The 22,278-nt window shown below is 42.7% G+C and overlaps 1 protein-coding gene across 4 annotated transcripts in view; it reads right to left on the reverse strand.

The window, feature by feature from the left end:
• Window positions 1-22,278, reverse strand: part of RUFY1 (RUN and FYVE domain containing 1) — a 65,552-nt gene that overhangs the window by 14,454 nt on the left and 28,820 nt on the right. For 2 of the 4 annotated variants that reach the window (XM_073802895.1, XM_019937410.3), the window contains exons 9-15: window positions 19,351-19,452; window positions 18,496-18,612; window positions 17,930-18,097; window positions 9,379-9,476; window positions 4,223-4,342; window positions 3,412-3,541; window positions 1,627-1,721 (exon numbers count right to left, since the gene is read on the reverse strand). In XM_073802895.1, coding sequence (XP_073658996.1) covers window positions 1,627-1,721; window positions 3,412-3,541; window positions 4,223-4,342; window positions 9,379-9,476; window positions 17,930-18,097; window positions 18,496-18,612; window positions 19,351-19,452 — 830 coding nt within the window. Of the gene's footprint in view, window positions 1-1,626; window positions 1,722-3,411; window positions 3,542-4,200; window positions 4,343-9,378; window positions 9,477-17,929; window positions 18,098-18,495; window positions 18,613-19,350; window positions 19,453-22,278 lie in introns of those variants that run through there. The other 2 variants (XM_019937411.3, XM_019937412.3) reach the window with 2 other exon arrangements.

Genomic DNA, 22,278 nt, shown 5'->3' on the forward strand with positions numbered 1-22,278 from the left:
AGTGCAGAGGTGCGTTTTCAAGACCAGAGCCTGTCCGCTTTTCTGAGGCCCGTGGCCTACTAGGAGTGTGTCTCTGACTCTGTTTGCTGTCTGTCCAACATGAAGAGGACAGGCAGGAGAAAAAGTGGGGCTAGCCACCTGAGAAGGGGGGAGGGCACCCCGAGGACACCTCCCTCTCTGTCTAAACACCACTGCAAATCCAAGAAGCCAGCACCACGCCAGCCTCCACATCTGGTTCTCATTAGTCTCAGGGACGCCCTCAGACCTGGCCTGTGCTCTGAGTGTGGGGTTGACACCTGGCCTTGCCCACTCTCCAGGAGCTCTCCCCATGGTGGGGGCAGCAGCACAGGGCACTCGGCCTGAGAGGTGGCAGGCAGCCCTCAGGTCACAACGGACCAGCAGCCCTGGGCTGATCTGAAAGATATGGTGAGTGGGAGAGGATGGCGAATGGGCAGCATCTTCACGTCAAACTATTGAAAAGACCACATTCCCACCAGAGTCATAACATTCTCCTTTCTTGTTTTTTCTTCATACTTTTGTGGGCCAGCCCAGAGCACTGCTTGAAACCTTCCAACTTTCCAGACAGAAAAATCCTAAGGTTGTGCACATGTGTGGACTACTTTAGTGTGTTTCTGGTTTATCCTCACGTTATTTCCGATCTCTGGTCCTTTTCTGGTCACAGTGTCTTCTGCACTGGGCCTGAGCCTGGGCTGTGCTGCTCATTGTGCCTGCATCAGGACTCAGGTGGGAGCAGTGAGTCAACCTGGGGTCTCTGTGTGAGTGATGGGGAAAGAGGAACTTTCGTTTCTCTGACGGACAGCTCTGCTGGGTGCCACACTGCCCCCGTGGGGGCCAGACCCACCTGTGAGGTAAGTGACAGACAGAGCTGGGAGGTAGAGACTGATTCCTGATGACTTTTTTGCTTAAGCAAGCCAGTGTGAGTTGGATATCTGTCACTGGCAATCAAAAGTCCTGACTCAAAGAGAAAAAGCTACACACTGGGTTTAAAAATGCAATCATCACACAAACGGGCAAGTTCCACAATCTGCAGTGTGACCTATCAGACTGTCCAGAGCAACCTGGCAGGACTGGCACACCAGGGAGGACAGCTGTCAAGTCGAAGGGGAGACAGAACCAGCAGGGTCTGCACTCCTTCAGCATCACCCATTGGAGACAGACAGACTCTGCTAGATGTGAGTATCCAGTCTCAAGAGAGGTTCAGTGGTCACCATACTTGCACTGTGGCAGGCTTACATTCTCAAGCCATAGTCCTCCCTCTGGAGCTAAACACACAACCCTCTCATCACCCATCTTGTTCCCTTGGGACACAGATACTAAGTTTGTGAACATGAGGGTTCCAGTCACTAGCAAAGGATATTCTTGATGAATTAATTAACCCAAACCAGTGCTGTGTCCCTGGCGCCTGACTTCCTGGGTTTAGTGTGTGTGTGGGGGCATCACCATTGAATAGCTGGCAGGCCTCCCCGACTGGCCTTCCCTCCTCTGACAAGAGGACACAGGTTTGGGCCTTGAGTGATGCAGTGGGTAGGCTGGTGTGACTCTCCAGGGGGAGGGAGGCCTAGTGGCCCTAATGGAGGCGGCAGACAAGGGGAGTGGGGTTCTTACTGGCTGAGGTGCAGACCCATTTCCTGGAGGGCTTGTTCCTGCTCGTCACAAACCTTCTGTAACTCTGTCTTCTCATCCTGGAGCTCCCGCAGCTCCTAAAGTGAACAAACAAGGTGCTTGACACAGACTTGAAAGTCTTTTTTTTTTAAGGTTTAGTAATCATAGTGACAAGCAGGTTGGAATGTTTTTCTTTTCTTTTTTCTGTTGTGTTTTTTCTTTTTTGGCCACTCTGCGAGGCATGCAAGATCTTTATTCCCTGACCAGGGATCGAACCTGTGTCCCCTGCAGTGGAAGCGCCAAGTCTTAATCACTGGACCGCTAGGGAAGTCCCTGGAATGTTTTTCAAGAGCAAGAAACAGTTTTGTTGTATTAACCTTCTTCAAGACAGGGTTATTTCATAGGTTCCCTCATGTTTCACCAGAATGGGCAACTGGAAGGGTGAGCACTTCAGGAGTGGCTCTGCAGTGCAAACAGTGATGTGGGGCGAGAAATGTTCAAAACAGACCCTCACAGTGCAAAAAAGGCTTTGCCTATCTGAGTTTCTATGAAAAGACAGATTTGTATCAGGGCAAGCTAGTTTAGGAATAATCTGTTTTTCAGAAAGGGCTGGTCAAAATTTCCGGAGAACGAATGAGCAAGGCTGATGAAGGCCAAGATCTGGGCTCTCTTTCATGGCCCCGAGAGTGGCAAGCCCTTCTGGAGGCCCGAGCCATGGAGTGAAGCTCGCTGGGGATGATGCTGATGACTTTGTAATCTGGGGCCAGCACACCTTGAGGACAAAGGCTGGCAAGGGCAGAGACAAAGACCCAGAAAAGTAACTTGGGTTTTCAGGGCTGACCCCGGGGCAGCAGCGGGGCTTAGGCCTGAGTGGTGGCAGTTCCCCCTTAGCCGCTCCTGGGCCCTGTGCTCCAGAGCCTATTAACACAGGCTCACAAGGGCATGCTGAGGCTTCCCAGCGATGTTAGACACATTGTTTTGTTTCTTTTGCAGGGGTGTGTGTAATTCAAATCTTAGATCAAAGTATTTTGAAGTAAAGGGGGCATGTTCCATCATGCGGCAGAACTTTCTAGAAGTCCTCTCCTCCACCTCTGAGCCGGAGTGGCTCTTGAGGAAGCAATCCCCACACTGGGCCTAGCAGGCTCTCTCATGAGGGGCTCTAGGTACTTTCCAATGGAAATCAAAGGGCCTTTCTCTCAAATTGCAGCAGTACCCATTACCGTGCTCAACGAGACAAAATCTAGGTCTGGGAACTGCCCCCGCTGCAGGGATCCTCCTCCAGGGAAGGTGTGGTGCAGGAGGGCTGCCTGAGGCTCTGCTCAAGCCCTCCTTCCTCTGCTATCACACCTCAGCCACACAGCCCTTCTCTCTGCTCCTTTGCTGCGACAGACCCTCACACTTCCTGGTGGCTCTGCATGGCTGGCCCTTGTTCAAGGGCCCTTGTTCATTTAATTGTCTGCTTAACTGTCACTCTCTTCCCAGGCCACCCGCCATGCCAGTGTGGGGACATTTTACTGTTTTACTCTCTTCACTGTTCTCATTACCGAGTCTCTCTGGTTTGCTCACTGGATTATGATGCGTCTTTGCCTTTTCCTCCTAGAGCAGATGTGGGAACAGTGTCCCAGGCCTGTCGCAGGCCTGGAGCCGGCTGGCGCACAGTGGGGACTGGCCCTGCAGCTGCGGATTCACGAGTCATGCACGTGGCTCACTTGCCCACTGGGAGGCTCTTGAGCAGGAGTTTTTGCAGATGCTAGAAGCTCTTTTTCTCCCCAAGACAGTCTGCCTTACCTTTTTTAATCCTTCTACTTGCTGTAGCTCTGCTCGGAGTAGAGAGGAAGTGTCTTTCTCATGCTGTAATTCTCGCTGAAGAGCCTGTCTTTGCTCTTTTTCTGATTTCAACTCTTTCTCTAGACTTGAGCTGTTTTCGCAAAATGAACTTGAGTTAGTCTCAATGAGAGATTTTCATGGAGGTCCACAACCCACAACCCAGGTCACCACTCAAGAAACGGGGGATTCACAGGAATCTGAACTGCCACGTGAGCATCTAGACCTTTCAACAAGCATGGAAATAAGGTTCCCTTTCCCGCAGGGCCATCTGCACCTCCATAGGAAAGACCAGGAACATGTCATGGAAAGCAGGCACAGGCACACACTTGACAGTTATGCGAATGGAGAGGGAGGAAAAGAGCTCTAACACTTGGGGTCACACACACAGAACCCTCTACTGAGATGGACACCCGAGGAAAAGAGACGTTTATTCTGCAACATTTATCTTGCTTTTTCCAACCCAGAGCCAGCTGACAATGGAGGATATTGGGGGGTTGGGGGCAAATAGAAAGCTACAGAGGGGTAGGAAGTGAACCGCAACTAAATCCTGATGCCCTTCTCACCAGCTGAGTAGCCCTGGGGACTATACTGAACCCCCTGCAATCGTTTTTCTCATTCGTGAAACAGGGAATAGACGTCTCTTTTCTCATCTGAATCCTAGCTTTGCAGGGGCCACCTCTGAAGTGGACACTGGGACGCTGCCCCAATTGGGAGATGGCCTTCCCAGTCCTTCCCGCACCGCTCAGCCACCTGCTGCCGCCAGGGCTCCTACCACTGCTCGAGCAGCTGGGAGAGCTGTTGCTGCAGAGCGCTGCTCCTCCCGCCGAGCTCCTGCTGCAGCTTGTGGCTCCGCTCCTCGGCCCCCTGCCTCGCCCTCTCTGAGTGCTGTAACCTAGACCAAATGAACCAAATCTTTGTAAGGAAAGGATCATTCCTCACATTTACCATATAATTTTTGCATATTCTTGCTGGCTTTCTTTTACATTTAAAAATTAATATATGGTAAAATTGACTCCTTTTTGTGAATAGTTCCTGGAGTTTTAGCACAGGCATAAGTTCATGTAGCCATTACTACAATCCATTCTACCAGGTGATACAGAATAGTTCCATCACCCCACAAAACACCTTGGCACTGCCCCTCTGAGTCACACCTTCTCTCCACCCCAATGTCATATACATGAAATTATACTTCATATAACCTTTTGAGACTGGCTTCTTTTAGCATGTCTTTGCGATCAATCCAAGTTTTCGTGTGTATCAGTCATCATTCCTTTTTATGGCTGAGTAGAATTTCATTGCATAGATGTACCAGTTTATCCATTCATTTGATGAAAGATATCTGAGCTGCTTTTAGTTTTTGGCAATTATGAACAGAGCTGCTATAAGCATTTGTGTACAGGTTTTTGGGTGAACATGAGTTTTCATTTCTTTTGGGCAAACAGCCAGGAGTGGGATTATTGGGTCATATGGTAAGAGTATGTTTGGCTTTTTAAGAACTGTTTTCCAAAGTGGCTGTACCATTCTGCATTCCCACTGGTAATGTATGACTGTTCCAGTTGCTTTGTAGCCTCTCCAGCACCTGGTACTGTCATTATAAAAATATGTAGCTGTTCTAATAGGTATGCAGTGGCATCTCATTGATTTTAACATGCACTTCCCTAATGGCTAATGATGCTGAACATCTTTTTTTATTTTTTAACTCAAGTATTGTTGATTTACAATATTGTATTAGTTTCAGGTGTACAGTAATTTGGTTATACAATACACACACACACACACACACACACACACACACACACATATATATATATATATATATACACACACACAGCTATATTCTTTTTTTCCAATTCTTTTCCATCATAGGTTATTATAAGATATTGAATATAGTTCCCTGTGCTACACAGTAAATCCCTGTTGTTTACCTAGTTTATATATGGTGGTGTATATCTGTTAATCCCATACTCCCAATTTATCCCTCCTCCCCTTCCCTTTTGGTAACCATAAGTTTGTTTTCTAAGTCTGTGAGTCTCTTTCTGTGCTGTAAATAAGTTCATTTGTATCAGTTTTAGATCCCACATGTAAGTGATATCATGTATTTGTCTCTCTCTGCCTGACTCACTTACACTTGGTATGATAATCTCTAGGTTCATCCATGTTGCTGCAAGTGGCATTATTTCATTCTTTTTTATTGCTGAGTAATATTCCATTGTGTGTGTGTGTGTGTGTGTGTGTGTGTGTGTGTGTGTATGTATCTCACATCTTCTTTATCCATTCACTTACTGATGGACATTTAGGTTGCTTCCATGTCTCGGCTACTGTAAATAGTAGTATTGCTATCAACATTGGGGTGCACATATCTTTTGAAATTAGAGCTTTCATCTTTTCTGGATATATGCCCAGAAGTGGGACTGCTGGATCATATGGCAACTCTATTTTTAGTTTTTTAAGGAACCATCATATTGTTTTCCATAGTGGCTGCACCAATTTATATTCCCACCAACAGTGTACGAGGGTTCCCTTTTCCTCACACCCGCTCCTGCATTTATTTGTAGACTTTTGATGATGGCCATTCTGACAGGTGTGAGGTAATACTTCATTGTAGTTTCAGTTTGCATTTCTCTAATAATTAGCCATGTTGAGCATCTTTACATGTGCCTATTGTCCTACTGTATGTCTTCTTTGGAGACATGCTTACTTAGGTGTTCTGCCCATTTTTTGTATTGTATTGTATTGTATTGTATTGTATTTATTTATTTACGGCTGTGTTGGGTATTTGCAGCCGTGCACGGGCTTTTTCTAGTTGCGGTGAGTGGGGGCTACTCTTTGTTGTGGTGTGCGGGCTTCTCATCATGGTGGCTTCTCTTGTTGTGGAGCATGGGCTCTAGGTGCGTGGGCTTCAGTAGTTGTGATACACGGGCTCAGTAGTTGTGGCTCCCAGGCTCTAGAGCGCAGGCTCAGCAGTTGTGGTGCACAGGCTTAGTTGCTCTGCAGCATGTGGGATCTTCCCGGACCAGGGATCGAATCCCTGTCCCTTGTATTGGCAGGTAGATTCTTAACCACTATGCTACCAGGGAAGTCCCTTCTGCCCATTTTTTGATTGTGTTGTTTCTCTGTTATTGAGTCATTTGAGGTGTTTGTATGTTTTGGAAATTAAGCCCTTGTCAGTTGCATCATTTTGCAAATATTTTCTCCCAGTCTGTAGGTTGTCTTTTCATTTTGTTTATGGTTTCCTTTGCTGTGCAAAAGTTTGTAAGTTTGATTAGGTCCCATTTGTTTATTTTTGCTTTTATTTCTTTTGCTTTGGGAGACTGACCTAAGAAACCATTGCTACAATTTATGTCAGAGAATGTTTTGCCTATGTTCTCTTCTAAGAGTTTTATGGTGTCACATCTTATATTTAAGTCTTTAAGCCATTTCGAGTTATTTCTGTGTGTGATGTGAGGGAGTGTTCTAACTTCAATGATTTACATGAGGCTGTCCAGCTTTCCCAACACCACTTGCTGAAGAGACTGTGTTTTCTCCATTGTATATCCTTCCCTCCTCTGTCAAAGATAAATTGATGTAGGTGTGTGGATTTATTTCTGGGCTCTCTATTCCAATGATCCATATGTCTGTTTTTGTGCTAATACCATGCTGTTTTGACTACTATAGCTTTGTAGTATCGTTTGAAGCCTGGAAGGGTTATGCCTCCAGCTTTGTTCTTTTTCCTCAGGATTGCTTTGGCAATTCAGGGTCTTTTGTGGTTCCACATAAATTTTAGGATTATATGTTGTAGTTTTGTGAAAAATGTCATGGGTAATTTGATAGTGATCACATTAAATCTGTAGATTGCTTTGGGTAGTACGGTCATTTTAACTATATTAATTCTTCCAACCCTAGAGCATGGGATATCTTTACATTTCTTTGAATCATCTTCAATTTTCAATTTCTTTTATCAATGTTTTGTAGTTCTCTGCGTATAAGTCTTTCATCTCCTTGGTTAGGTTTATTCCTAGGTTTTTTTTTTTTGATGCAATTTTCAACAGCATTTTTTTTTTTTTTTACTTTCTCTTTCTGACATTTCATTGTTAGGGTAAAGAAATACAACAGATTTCTATATATTAATCTTGTATCCTGCTACCTTGACAATCTTTTCATGTGCTTATTTGCCATCCATATGTCCTGTTTGGTGAAGGGTCTGTTTAAGTCTTTTGTCCATTTAAAATTTTTATTTATTTATTTATTTAAGGCTGCACTGAATTTTAGTGTGCCACGCGGAATCTTGTAGCTGTGGAATGCGGGCTCATTGTTGTGGCATGCAGGCTTCTTAGTTGCGGCATGCATGTGGGATCTAGTTGCCCAATCGATCCCTGGATCCCCAGTTCAATCCCTGGATTGAAACCAGGCCCCCTGCATTGGGAGCGTGGAGTCTCACCCACTGAACCACCAGGGAAGTCCTCTGTCCATTTTAGATTGGATTGTTCGTGGAGTTCTGAGAGTTCTTTATGTATTTTGGATATAAGTCCTTTGTCAGATATGTGATTTTCAAATTTTCTCCAAATCTATAACTTGTCTTTTTATTCTCTTAAGTGTGTGTTCCACAGAACAAAGTTTTAAATTTTGATAAAGTCCAATTTATCAAGTTTTCTCTTATGGATCATGTTTTTATGTCATGTCTAAGAGCCCTCTGTCTAACCCAAGGCCACAAAGATTTTCTCCTGTTTTTTCTTCTAAAAGTTTACAGTTTTAAGTTTTACATGTAGATTTATGATCCATTTTGAGTTAACTTTTGTTTAAAGGTGTGAGGTCTAAATTGAGGTTCATTTTTTGGTGTATGGATATCCAATTGTTCCAATATCATTCACTGAAAAGATTATCCTTTCTCCATTGAACTACCTTTGCACCTTTGTAAAAAAATCAGCCACCTGTATTTGTGCGAGTCTATTTTTTTTTTTTTTTTTTGGCAGTACGAGGCCTCTCACTGTTGTGGCCTCTCCCGTTGCAGAGCACAGGCTTCGGACGTGCAGGCTCAGCAGCCATGGCCCATGGGCCCAGCCGCTCTGTGGCATGTGGGATCCTCCCGGACTGGGGCAAGAACCCGTGTTCCCTGCATTGGCAGGCAGACTCTCAACCACTGCGCCACCAGGGAAGCCCTGTGCGAGTCTATTTTTTGACCCTATTCTGATCCCCTACTGACCTGACATTTACTTATTTTAAAAATTTTTATTTTTTGGTGCGGCATGAGGGATCTTACTTCCTCAACCAGGGATTGAACCCGTGCCCACTGCAGTGGAAGCACAGAGTCTTAACCACTGGACCACCAGCGAAGTCTCTGACCTGATATTTGTTTATTTATTTAAATTTATTTATTTAAAAAAAATTATTTATTTATTTATTCTTTTGGCTGCGTTTGGTCTTCATTGCTGTGCGCAGGCTTTCTCTAGTTGTGGCGAGCAGGGGCTACTCTCTGTTGCAGTCAGCGGGCTTCTCATTGTTGTGGCTACTCATGTTGTGGAGCACAGGCTCTAGGCGCACAGGCTCAGTAGTTGTGGCTCGTGGGCTCTAGAGCGCAGGCTCAGTAGTTGTGGCACATGGGCTTAGTTGCTCCACGGCATGTGGGATCTTCCTGGGCCAGGGCTCGAACCTGTGTCCCCTGCATTGGCAGGCGGATTCGTAACCACTGCGCCACCAGGGAAGTCCTAACCTGATATTTAAATCTGAGCTCACTGGATAGTTCTAACCCCCTGAGAGGACAATGTGATGTAGCCCTAAGGTTGATTAAATGAATACATGCTTAGGCAAAGCTGGGGAATCCGGTCCCCTTGCTGGGGACCTGAAGGACAGTCATCCTAACTTGTCTATACTTTTGAAATACTCTGAGTAAGTCCCCAGGCCCAAATAATGCCCAGCACCTTCTAGGGAATATCTGCTGGGGGAAGTGTTTACCTTTCTTCCATTTGTTTCATGCTGGACATAACTTGATTGGTTTTTTCTTCAAAAGATGTGATGGCTTCATTCTTCTGTTGTAAACTGCTCTCCGCATTCTATAAAAGCAAGGAAAGAGGGTTATTTTCTGCTTCTCCCTCACCCCCCTGCCTGCTCTGGATTACAAGTGGGTTCAACTATTCTTGTACTTTTTTTATAACACTTTCAAGAGCGTTTCATTAATTGCTGCTCTTCCCCAGAGCCCTGGAAGACAAACTAGGCCATGGCTCCCATGTCATCAACATAAAGAAAGGCAGAGGGGGAATTTCCTGGAGTTCCAGTGGTTATAACTTGGTGTTTTCACTGCTGTGGTGCAGGTTCAATCCCTGGTTGGGGAATTAAGATTCTGCAAGCCAGCTGGCCAAAAAAAGAAAAAAAGAAAAAAAAAAAAGGCAAAGAGGGAGATACTGAAGCCCTCTGTTTGAATAGTCCATGCCCCTTTTTGAAAAAGAATTTCAGAGTCGGATCTGACTCAATGTTACTGAGTCTTCTCATGTGTCAGGCACATCCATGAGTTCACCTGACTCTTGCAGAGTTCTCATGGTGGGCATTGTTAGCCCCCACTTCTCTGAGCAAGAGAGGGAGGCTCAGAAATAGAAAGCACCTGGGAAAAGGTCTGAGCACAAATATGGTGCAGCTGGGTTCTTACTCACAACCATGTGACTTTCTGAGTCCAGGCTTTTAACCATGGCAGATGCTGAATGACTAGGAGGCAGCAAAAGAGCAACATGTTTCTGTGTGCCTACTAGAGACACTCTTAAAATACAAGGATACAGAAAGGCTGAAGACAGAAAGAAGTCCTGATAAATTCTTAAGAATATATAGACTGTAGTGTCTGGCTTTAAAGTAATAAAACTAGACATAAGGAACAAAAGAATAGCTAAACACCTCATATCTGGAAATGGAATAGCATATTACTAAAAACTATTGAGGTAAAAAAAAAAAGAAAAAGAAACCAGAAGAGAGATTATGAAATACTTAGAGCTGAAAGACAATGAAAACACTCTGCAATATTTTACTATATTGAAGATGCACCCTAATTTTATATACCACTATGAAGGAAAAAACTGCTACTTGAAACATGTCATGCCATTGACCATAAGATGCATCTTGATTTCAGAGATGACAAATGTGAGAAACATGCTTTTTAGGTGAAATGCTTCCATCAAAATTTGAGGGCCATAGCTAAAGCAGTACTTGTGGGCAATTTTTAACTTTAAATAAAATGTTTAATGAAATTAAAAAAGATAAAACAGATGAGCTAAGCATGCATTTCAGAAGTTGAAAATGAGCCACAGAGCAAACCCAAAGAAATAAGAAAGAAAATAATAAAAGTCAGGGTAGAAATCAATGAAAAAGAAATAATAACAATACACAATAAAGAATATTAGAAAAAAAGCTGGTTCTCTGAAAAGATTATGAGGACAGACACACCTCTGGCAAGACCAAATAAGGAAGAAAGACAAAAAATGCAAAAAGAAAATGCTGAATAAAAGAGATTTAAAAATTCTGCAAAAGAATGTTATAAACAAAAACATTTGAAAACCTAAACAAAATAAGATACATTTTGGAAAAAAATATACCAAAATTGGTCTGAGAAGAAATGGAAAATATGAATAAGCCAGTAAACATTCAATAAATAGAAATGGTAGTCATAGTCTCTCTGCCCAAAAAGCCCAGCCCAGATGAATCCTACAACATGGGTGGGTTCTCAAAACTTTTGGAGAATAGACACTTTCTGTCTTATAAGCGTTATTTCAGAGAAAGAGAACAGGAAACCTTATTTTATAGTACCAGTCCAACCATGATTCTGAAGCCAAATAAGGCTAGTAAAAGGAAAGAAAGAGGTCTGTCTCGTACATAAACACACAGATTATATATAACATATTGGCTAACTGAGTCAAGAGTATATTTAAATATATCACAATCAAGCAGGAATCCAGGAACATAAATGTATAAATTGCCACATAAATAAGGGAGAAAAAGAACAGGACTATCACAACAGATAAAATGCAAAAAAGCCCAAAACATTTAATAAGGTTCAATATTTATTTATGAGGAAAACTCTGAGCAAACAAGAAATAGAAAAGAACTTCCTTAACTAAGTAAAGTTTATATATCAACCATCTAGTAAGCATTATTCTTGATGGAGAAATTTTTACATGCATTACTTTTAAGATCAGGACCACAAATCTGCTTACTATTCCAACTACTGTTTAATGTAGTCATGGAGGTCCTGGCCAATGCTAAAAGAAACAAAAAAGAATAAGGTGTACAAAACCTGAGAGTGAAGAAATTAAACTGTCTTTATTTGCCTATGATATGATCAATTACATCTAAAATCAACAGGATTAATAGACAAACTATTAGAACTAGGTGGTGAGCAAGGCTGTCAAACACAAGATCAACCTATAAAGCACAAAAGCACTTCTCTACATCAGCAAGACCTCACTAGGGGATGCAGCCAAAATAAGGCACCCAGCACACTAGCAACAAGAACTAGACAGAATTGAGGAGTTCACCTAGAGAAAATGCAACTCTTACAGAAGAAAAAGGACAAAAAGAGAGTAAACTATAAATTCAATGCAATTCTCATGTAAGAAATTCAGCTGGATTTTTTAAAAAGGAAATTTATACCTTATTCTAAAATTTTTATCAAGAATCAGACTATACTACAAAGCTACAGTAACCAAAACAGCATGATACTGGCACAGAAACAGCACATAGATCAATGGAACAGGATAGAAAGCCCAGAAATAATCCCAAGCACTTATGGTCAATTAATCTACAGCAAAGGAGGCAAGAATATACAATGGAGAAAAGACAGTCTCTTCAGTAAGTGGTGCTGGGAAAAGTGTACAGCTACATGTAAAAGAATGAAATTAGAACATTTTCTAACACCATATACAAAAATAAACTTGAAATGGATTAAAGACCTGAATGTAATACTGGATACTATAAGACTCCTAGAGGAAAACATAGGCAGAGCACTCTTTGACATAAATCAGAGAAATATTTTTTTGGATCTGTCTCCTAGAGTAATGGAAACAAAAGCAAAAATAAACAAATGGGACCTAATTAAACTTATAAGCTTTTGCACAGCAAAGGAAACCATAAACAAAATGAAAAGACAACCTATGGAATGGGAGAAAACATCTGCAAATGATGTGACTGACAAGGGATTAATTTTGAAAATATACAAACAGCTTATACAGCTCAGTATCAAAAAAAACAAACAACCAATCAAAAAATGGGCAGAAGACCTACATCAACATTTCTACAAAGAAAACATACAGATGGCCAATAAGCACATGAAAAGATGCTCAACTTGCCTAATTATTAGAGAAATGCAAATAAAAACTACAATGAAGTATCACCTCACACCAGTCAGAATGGTAATCATCAAAAAGTCTGCAAATAATAAATCCTACACTGTTGGTGGGAATGTAAATTGGTGCAGCCACTGTGGAAGACAGTATGGAGGTTCCTTAAAAAACTAAAAATGGAATTACCATATGATCCAGCAGTCCCACTCCTGGGCATATATCCAGAAAAGATGAAAGCTCTAATTCAAAAAGATACGTGCACCTCAATGTTCACAGCAATACTATTTACAGTAACCGAGACATGGAAGCAACCTAAATGTCCATCAACAGATGAATGGATAGGGGCTTCCCTGGTGGCACAGTGGTTAAGAATCCGCCTGCCAATGCAGGGGACATGGGTTTGAGCCCTGGTCCGGGAAGATCCCACATGCTGCAGAGCAACTAAGCCCATTCACCGCAACTACTGAGCCTGCGCTCTAGAGCTCGCGTGCCACAACTACTGAGCCCGCGTGCCACAACTATTGAAGCCCGTGTGCCTACAGCCCATGCTCCGCAACAAGAGAAGCCACTGCAATGGGAAGCCCATGCACCGCAACGAAGAGTAGCCCCCACTCGCCGCAACCAGAGAAAGCCCATGCACGGCAACAAAGACCCAACGTGGCCAAAAATAAAAATAAAAAGTAAATAAATTTATATAAAAAAATAGATGAAGGATAAAGAAGATATGGTATTATATACATTGGAATATTATTCAGCCATAAGAAAGAAGGAAATAATGCCATTTGCAGCAATATGGATGGACCTAGAGATTATCATACTAAAGTGAAGTCAGACAGACAAAGACAAATATCATGTATCACACATAGGATCTGAAAAAATGATACAAATGAACTTATTTACAACACAGAAACAGACTCACAGACGTAGAAAAGAAACTTATGGTTACCAAAGGGAAAGGGGTGAGGAGGGATAAATTAGAAATTTGGGATTAACAGATACACACCACTATATATAAAACAGATAAATAAGGACCTACTGTATAGCATAGGGAACTATACTCAGTATTTTGTAATACCCTATAATAGAAAAGAATCTGAAAAAGAATCACTTTGCTTTACACCTGAAACTAACACAATACTGTAAATTAATTATACTTCAATTAAAAAAAAGAAAAAAAGGATGAACATTTACAAATAGATAAGTCAATCAAAAAAAGAAGAGGGAAAAAAGGGGGAAAGGTAGGCAGGCTTGACCTACGTTATGGGTCGAGTGTGTCCATCCCAAATCCATTATGTTGAAGTCCTAACCCCAGTACCACCCAGGATCTTATTTGGAAAACGGGTCACTCACTGCAGACATAATTAGTTAAGATGAGGTCACACTGGAGTAGGGTGGGCTCCTAATCCAATATGACTGGTGTCCTTTTACAAAGGGGAAATGTGGGCACAGGCATGCACACACAGGGAGAAAGCTGTGTGAAGATGAGGGCAGAGATGGAGGTGATAACTTCTCCAAGTGAAGGAAACCCAAATATTGCCAGCAACCACCAGAATCTAGGAGACGGATGGGACTGACTTCCTCACAGCCCTCAGAGGAAACCATTCCTGCCAACACCTTACTCTGAAACTTCTGGCCTCCAGTACTGTGAGACGGCAAATTTTTGTAAAGCCACTCAGTTTGTGGTACTTTTAAGCAGCTTACTATATGGAGAAAAAGATAACTGGATCCCTAGGTAAGGCCATATACAAAGGTTAACTCTAGATACATTAAAAACCTAAATGTGAAAGGTTTAGACAACTAGTGTGGAATATCTTTGACACCTAGACATGAGAAAGAGTTCTAAAACAAAACCCCCAAACTTCAAACCATATGTGAAAAATCAACACATTAGACTACATCAAAAATAGGGACTTAAGGACAGTAGATGACACTAGGAGAAGATATTTACAATCTGTAAACCAGTAAAGGACTAAAATTTAGACCATACATGGAATTACTACTAATCAACAAGGAAAACATAGGAAACCCAAAAGAAAAAAGGACAAAAAATATGAATAGGCAAGCCACAAAGCAGCATAAATGGGAACCAACATGAAGGGATGCTCAAGCTCACTAGACTGAGAAATGAATATTAAGTCAACTGTACCCTCGCAATACAGGCACCACAGGACACAGCTGGAGGGAGCGTGTGTTGGCGCAGCCCTTCTAGAAAGCAGTGTGGCTGGGCTTATGCAAACCAAGGACACAAAGGAGGAAAGGAAGTGTCTGGCTGGGAGGACACTTCAATTATGTCTGCCAGAGAGATTTCAGAGGGAGATGGGTACACTAGCTGCCAAGGTGTTGCTTGTGCTAGCGCAGTGGAGGAAAACCGTTTGTCCGTCACCGGGGGAATGGGCAAGAAAACACAGTGGGTACAAACGCTGGGAAGCTAAACTGCACTAAGAAGCCAACAGCAGATATACATGAGGATGAATGTAGCACTGAGGGAGAAAAAGTAAGGAATAGAATGTGATCCACAGCACGATACCACTTGTGTAAATTAAAATTCATGTCCTCAAAATGATACATGTTTTAGAATGACAAATATAAATAAAAAGATAAACACTTAAGAATGCTGGCCTAGAGGAAAGAGGATGGGAGTCGGGGTGGGGGATAAAAGGAAATAAGAAAACAGGAAGGGTGTCTTATTATAGTGCCCCAAACAGAGGGATACGACTGACCCAACCTTCTGCATCTGAAGCCCAGAGGGAGAAAAGGGTATGAAGCCAGAATTCCAGCAGCACCAGAGACGGACTTGGGGGTGGTGCTTCCCCAGGGAACCCAATGTATGCTGTGCTGACTCAGCAGCCAGGGGTTTGGTGCTGTCAAAGCAGATGTTGTGACCCTTGTTAGTTATGGCAAACATTTAGTCAAACTGTCGCTTGCCCAAACTTGGAAGATGGAATCCACGCAACTGTGCCAGGGCTCCAGAATGCTAGGATGTGCAGTGGGGTTTGCCATGTGAACAGGTGCTATAAGCAAGGGGTTTGCAGGGAGAGATGGACAGGGATACAGAGGCCAAAGGTTAGAAAAGTCAACTGCTTCTGGACTCAGAAGGAAGAGAGAGGACTGAAGAGTGAGCCATATGGCCCTGTGACATCCTGCAGCGAAGATCGGAGTAGGCTGCTTTCCTCATGCCTCAAGCTGTTGTTCCAGATGACTGGTCACTGACATGAGAAAGACTGACAGAGCAAAGAAACGGAGCAGGTGTGGGAACTGTGTTTACTCATAACAGACTACGGTCACTGACACACGGATCAAGTGGATGCAAGCAGACCAGAGGCTGTGACAGAGGGAACCGAATTGTCCAAGAAACCACCAGTCTGGTCTGAAAAATATCTGACTGTTGGATCCCTTATACAACCTCCAGGCCAGTAGACTGACACTGGCAAGAAGCTGGCCGTCAAAGCTGTGTAGCCCACTCCACGGGAGCCCACTTCCCATCAGCCATTGAAGATGGTGGTCTCAGGGGCCACGGAGGTCAGCAGACATGCTCTCTAGAAGGCAGAAGCGGTAGCCAGACATGCTAAGAAATGGAGTCCTCAGTACCCCAAGCAGCCTTCACGGTTCCTGCCCAGAGGACACAATGACCACCGAGGACCAGGGACTGCCAGGTGTGTCCCTTGTTTCCTCTTTCCCAATAGGCATTTCATCATGGTTATCCTGTTTCTGCTCTACCAGTTCATCCTGGGCAGGACAGGCTAACGTGACTGACAGATAGTCTTCTAGTTGGAACACAGGCCCTATGGGCTTGAGGAAGAGTGCTGCCCGTCACCCAGGGTTGTGGACTCTGAGGAAGCAGGGCTTGCCAGTAGCTCAGTGGGGTTGACTGTTGTAGTGACAACTACATCTACCCACACCTACTTTCCCCTTCACCTGGCCTGCAGCCCAGAAACAACAGCCCCAGGCTCCCCTTGCAGCCAAGCCTGGCCATGCTGACTAGCCCTTTCCTATGTGATCGGAAGAAATGGTGGGTGCAACTGCTGTCTCACTGTTTGAGAACAAATCCCTGGCTCTGGACTTTTGCTCTTCTCCCCACTTCTGCTGGCAAGAATGGTGACAACTCAAGTGGCCTTGAGAGCTGGAGCTGCCATTAGTCTGAATCCCTGAATGACCGTGGGGAGCAAAACTGCTGGTCTGCAATGCTTTAAGCTATTATAGTAGTTTAGTTTCCCCTAACATGTATTAACAGTATGTCTATATGCTGAACAAAACCAGAAGAAAACATGAAAAAATTAAAATAGATAATTTGTTGGGAGGGTAAAACTATTTTCTTCCTTTTCTCTTTTTGCTTCAATTTTCATTGTTGCAATTACAAAAATATTAATTACGTAATAATTTTTAAAAAGACGGACAAAATAGCACAGTTTATTTGTACCGTCTGCTCTCACATTATCTTTGACATAGATGTTACTACTAGTAAGACTGAAACCACTCTATGGAAAAGGAAGTGGGACTGTTTCGGCAATAAAATAGGAAAGAGAACTTCAAAAAAGGAAAAGCTTTGAGGACACAGAATGGTACCCTTCTGGGTAGCTTCTGGGCAAGAAAAGTGTTGCAGTGTTTAGATGCTGTCTTTCAAACTCTGGCGTGACCGGTTCTTTCTGGGCTAGCTCCCCTTGACCACTCTGAAATGACGAGGGAGGTGATCTTGGAGACTCAGCAAGATTAACTTATTGGCAAAGCTTGAAAAGGCAATACTAACTAATATCCTTAATCCACTTCTCCATTTCTTGGGGCAAACAATTAGTACCTGAAGTAGACAGAAACAGACAGCAGGGGGACAGTGAACGTATGACAGGCAAAGTTCAGATTTAGATTCAAGAGACACAGTTCAGTTTTCAGCTCTATTTATTAGCTGTGCCACCAGGGACATGTGACTTAGCCATTTGATTTTACCTTGTCACTTACATTTCCCCCCATTTTATAAACTTTTGTCAGGGACTGCCGGGAGACTCAAATAAAATAAATGCAATAACATGTAAGATGGCCTAGGACCAGGTCTGCAAATACTAGGCCCTCACAGATGTGTCTATTCTCTCCTTCTGCGGAAAGAATGACTGGAAAGGCAGCACGTGACAAGCTCTACCACTGTAGACAAGCAGCAGGAAACAGGGTTGTGATGTGGACATAAAGCCAAGTCCCACCTGAACTTTGTGAAACATCTGTAAGTTAATTGCTTTGACTTCCTCCAGCTGCTGGCGCAGGGCAACTAGAGTGTCCTGCTTCTCGTGAGTGTCCTTTTCTAGTAACTTCATTGCGATTTCCATTTCGGTTTTCATTCCAATTTGTAGCTCCAGTTCTTTTTCTAGTTCCTTAAAAGGATATTAATAAGGAAAATATTATTAAAGCACATCACAGAAATGAACTTAACTGATGTTGTATCTTGGGCAGTGCTGAAAATACAAACGGAAGGTCAGAATAGGTTAGGGAGATGCAGACAAGTCTGTCTGGAGCATAACTAGATTAAGTTTTCTCCCTTTCCTCATTTTACAATGAACACTGGCTCTGCATCAAGTCAACAGAAAGCAGGTAGGTGGCAATGAGGAATACTCCACGAGTATTTTTTTTCACATGTTAAAAACTTTATTTGTATAAAAACTCACTTGTTTTTAAAAGCAGGTTGAAGCATGTGTGTGCAAAGTACTGACAGAAGTAACATAGAGGGAATAAACTGAGGAATCTTTCTGGTAACTCAGGCTCGCAAACTCACCAAACGGGCTTTCTTCTCCTCCTTCAGCTGCTTCCACACATCATTGTACATTTCATCCAGACCTTGCCGAGTCTGCTTGTAAGTCTCCAGCTCAACTTTTGTATCCTGTTTTGTTATCTGTGATCAAACAAGAGCACCAGAGGGATGGTTTGCTCACAGAAGCAAGCTAACTACAAAGTATTTAAAAATATAACATATATATATTTTTAAACAGTAGCATAATTTCTATTTTTTTAAGCATAATAGAGAAAGGCTAAAATTTTAAAGGTATTTTGAAATATCTTTGAACATGAAGGATGAGAGCAAGCCAATAGATTTTTGAAAAGGTAGGTGCAGAAAACAATTTAATTTTCTTTAAAATAGAATAGTCGTTCTGAGTGGGAAAGGTCCCCATTCAGTATTTATCTAGCACGTTTTTAGCACTGGGTGAATTTTGAGATGAATCAGATATGGTCTCTACTCTCAAGTCATCAGGTGAGACAGCTGCAAGCCAGCAATTCTACACAACAGTAAGCGGATTCTATAATGGAGGGAGGTGCAAAGAGCTATGGAAACACGGGAGAAGAAGGGTCCAGGCCTACTGATGGGTGCCAGAGGCAGCACCACAGGGGACCAGGCTCATGAGAGAAGCTGAAGAGGGAATAGGAACTTTCACTCGCAAAGGCCCAGAGGCAAGGGAGCAGTGCACTTGGGAAACCCCAAGTGGTCCGGGTGGCCTGAGAGTGACACGGAAGGGCACTGCGGCAGGATTTTCTGGTGTCAAACAAGGCATCTTTGCACGTTCTGGGCTTGAGATGTCTGATGGACATGTCTGAGTGGGGAACATGCCGCCCAGCTGCAAGGCCTACTTCTCACCTCTACGCTTTTTTCGCTTTTCTCACGAATTAATTCATTTTGTTCTCTTAATTGTTGCTGTTCTTCTTGAAGTGAACAAATTCGGTCTGTTGCAGCTGAAAGCTGATTAAGAAAGATTTTTAGATTTCTTAACATCAAAATGAATCTTACTGTTCAAATTAAAAGCTAACATTTGGCATCTTCACAATTGACAATGTATTTTCACATATGTGATATTTTATTTTTTATCCTTGTTTTGAATAGGTAATACATTCACATGGTTCAAAATTCCAAAGATATAAAAATATAAACAGTAAAATCTCTCTTACCCCTGCCCCTAGCCATCTCTGTCCTCCCTAGATATTCTTGTTTTACAAAAATGATAGCATACTACTTCACGTGGGCAAAGATTTATGGACACAAATTAGAAACAGCTTAAATGTCCAATACTAGAAATGGTTTAACAAATCACAGTAAAAGCATAAAACAGAAATATGTAGTTATTAAAATACTTACAAAAGCTTTTAATGACTTGAGAACATACTTATGATATAATAAAAATAAAAAAGCAGGTTATACAGTAAGTTCTCACGTCTAGTTTAAAGAAAAAAACTTAACTGTTAAAAATCATTAAGAAAAACAAAAACAAACAAACAAAAAAAGCTTAAGGAAAGATGGGGACTCTATATACAGCTGTCACTTAGCCAAGGGATTACGGGCTTTTTTCCCCCTGATTCTTCATTCTTTTTAGTTTTTCTAGCCAATGAGCAAAAGGATATCTTACCACTAGAGAGAGAATTAAAGAAGCTGGGAGAGGAATCACAACCAAACCATTAAAGATGTGCCCGAGGAAAACATCTTCCTTGCCCTGAACAAGTTAACGTAGTTTAGGCTAAAGTGTACAGGAGCAGGTGCCTTCATGTACCTGCTGAGGAGAGGCTAGCAGGAGAGGTGAGTAAATACCCCAACCAACCTCTCCTTTCCCAGCCTCTGAGACAGCCTGGTGAGAGAAGGTGAGGCTGGAGAAGCAGAAAGAAGCCAGACATTTGCCCTCAATACTTGGCTGTGCTCTTAGCGTCATTCACTAACGGGGGGCCCTGAAGCACTGAACTCCTCACCTCCTCTTGGTCAACAGCATCTAGGTCCACTCAGACTCAGAACCCAGGACTGGGGTTTCTAAACATAACTGCTGTGCCCACGTAAGAAACTTTAAGGCTTGAAAGGAGGTGCTAGTTGCTGCAAGGGAAAAAGCAGGCAAAAACCATAAGCTAATTCCCATCCTACTCTCTGAAGACGTAGAGAGCACACCCTGAAGTGAGAGATACACTTTTCTCTGAAGTACATTTTCTATTACATCTGTTTGCCTTTGAAGGAAAAATAAGCCAGTTGTTCAGTTTCAAAAGCTAAATTAGACTTTCACTCAAAGCATGTCACCTCCCCTCAGAATGGGAGAAAATATTTACAGATGAAGCAACTGACCAGGGATTAATCTCCAAAATATACAAACAGCTCATGCGGCTCAATATCAAAAAAACAACCCAATCGAAAAATGGGCAGAAGATCTAAATAGACATTTCTCCAAAGAAGACATGCAGATGGCCAAAAAGCACATGAAAAGATGGTCAACATCACTAATTATTAGAGAAATGCAAATAAAAACTACAATGAGGTATCACCTTACACTGGTCAGAATGGCCATCATGAAAAAATCTACAAACAGGGCTTCGCTGGTGGCGCAGTGGTTGAGAGTCCGCCTGCCGATGCAGGGGACATGGGTTCATGCCCCGGTCCGGGGAGATCCCACATGCTGCGGAGCAGCTGGGCCCGTGAGCCATGGCCGCTGAGCCTGCGCGTCCAGAGCCTGTGCTCCACAGCGGGAGAGGCCACAACAGAGAGGCCCGTGTAACCCAAAAAAAAAAAAAAAAAAAAAAAAAAAATCTACAAACAATAATTGCTGGAGAGGGTGTGGAGAAAAGGCAATCCTCCTATACTGCTTGTGGGAATGTAAATTGGTACAGCCACTATGGAGAACAGTATGGAGGTTCCTTAAAAAACTAAAAATAGAGCTACCATATGATCCAGCAATCCCACTCCTGGGCATATATCCGGAGAAAACCATAATTCTAAAAGATATATGTACCCCAATGTTCATTGCAGCATTACTTACAGTAGCCAGGACATGGAAGCAACCTAAATGTCCATCAACAGAGGAATGCATAAAGAAGATGTAGTACATATACACAGTGGAATATTACTCAGCCATAAAAAAGAACGAAATAATGCCATCTGCAGAAACATGGATTGACCTAGAGATTGTCAGACTGAGTGAAGTAAGTCAGACAGAGAAAGACAAATATCATACAATATTGCTTATACGTGGAATCTAAAAAAGGGTATAAATGAACTTATCTACAAAACAGAAATAGAGTTACAGGTGTAGAAAACAAACTTACGGTTACCAGGGGGTAAAGGGCGGGGAGGGATAAATTGGAAGATTGGGATTGACAGATACAAACTACTATATATAAAACAGATAACCAGTAAGGACCTTCTGTATAGCACAGGGAACTCTACTCATTACTATGTAATGCCCTATATGGGAAAAGAATCTAAAAAAGAGTGGATATATGTATATGTATAGCTGATTCACTTTGTTGTACACCTGAAACTAACACAACATTGTAAATCAACTATACTCCAATAAAAATGATAAATAAAAAAAAAAGCATGCCACCTCATCTGGGAGAACAAAGAGTGAATCTGCTTTTCTAAAATCAACTAAGGGGACTTCCCTGGTGGTGCAGTGGTTAAGAATCCGCCTGTCAATGCAGGGGACACGGGTTCGAGCCCTGGTCCAGGAAGATCCCACATACCACGGAGCAACTAATCCCGTGTGCCACAACTACTGAGCCTGCACTCTAGAGCCCGCGAGCCACACCTACTGAGCCC

This window comes from Tursiops truncatus, chromosome 3 (assembly GCF_011762595.2).
Source record: "Tursiops truncatus isolate mTurTru1 chromosome 3, mTurTru1.mat.Y, whole genome shotgun sequence".
Classification (NCBI taxonomy): Eukaryota; Metazoa; Chordata; class Mammalia; order Artiodactyla; family Delphinidae; genus Tursiops; species Tursiops truncatus.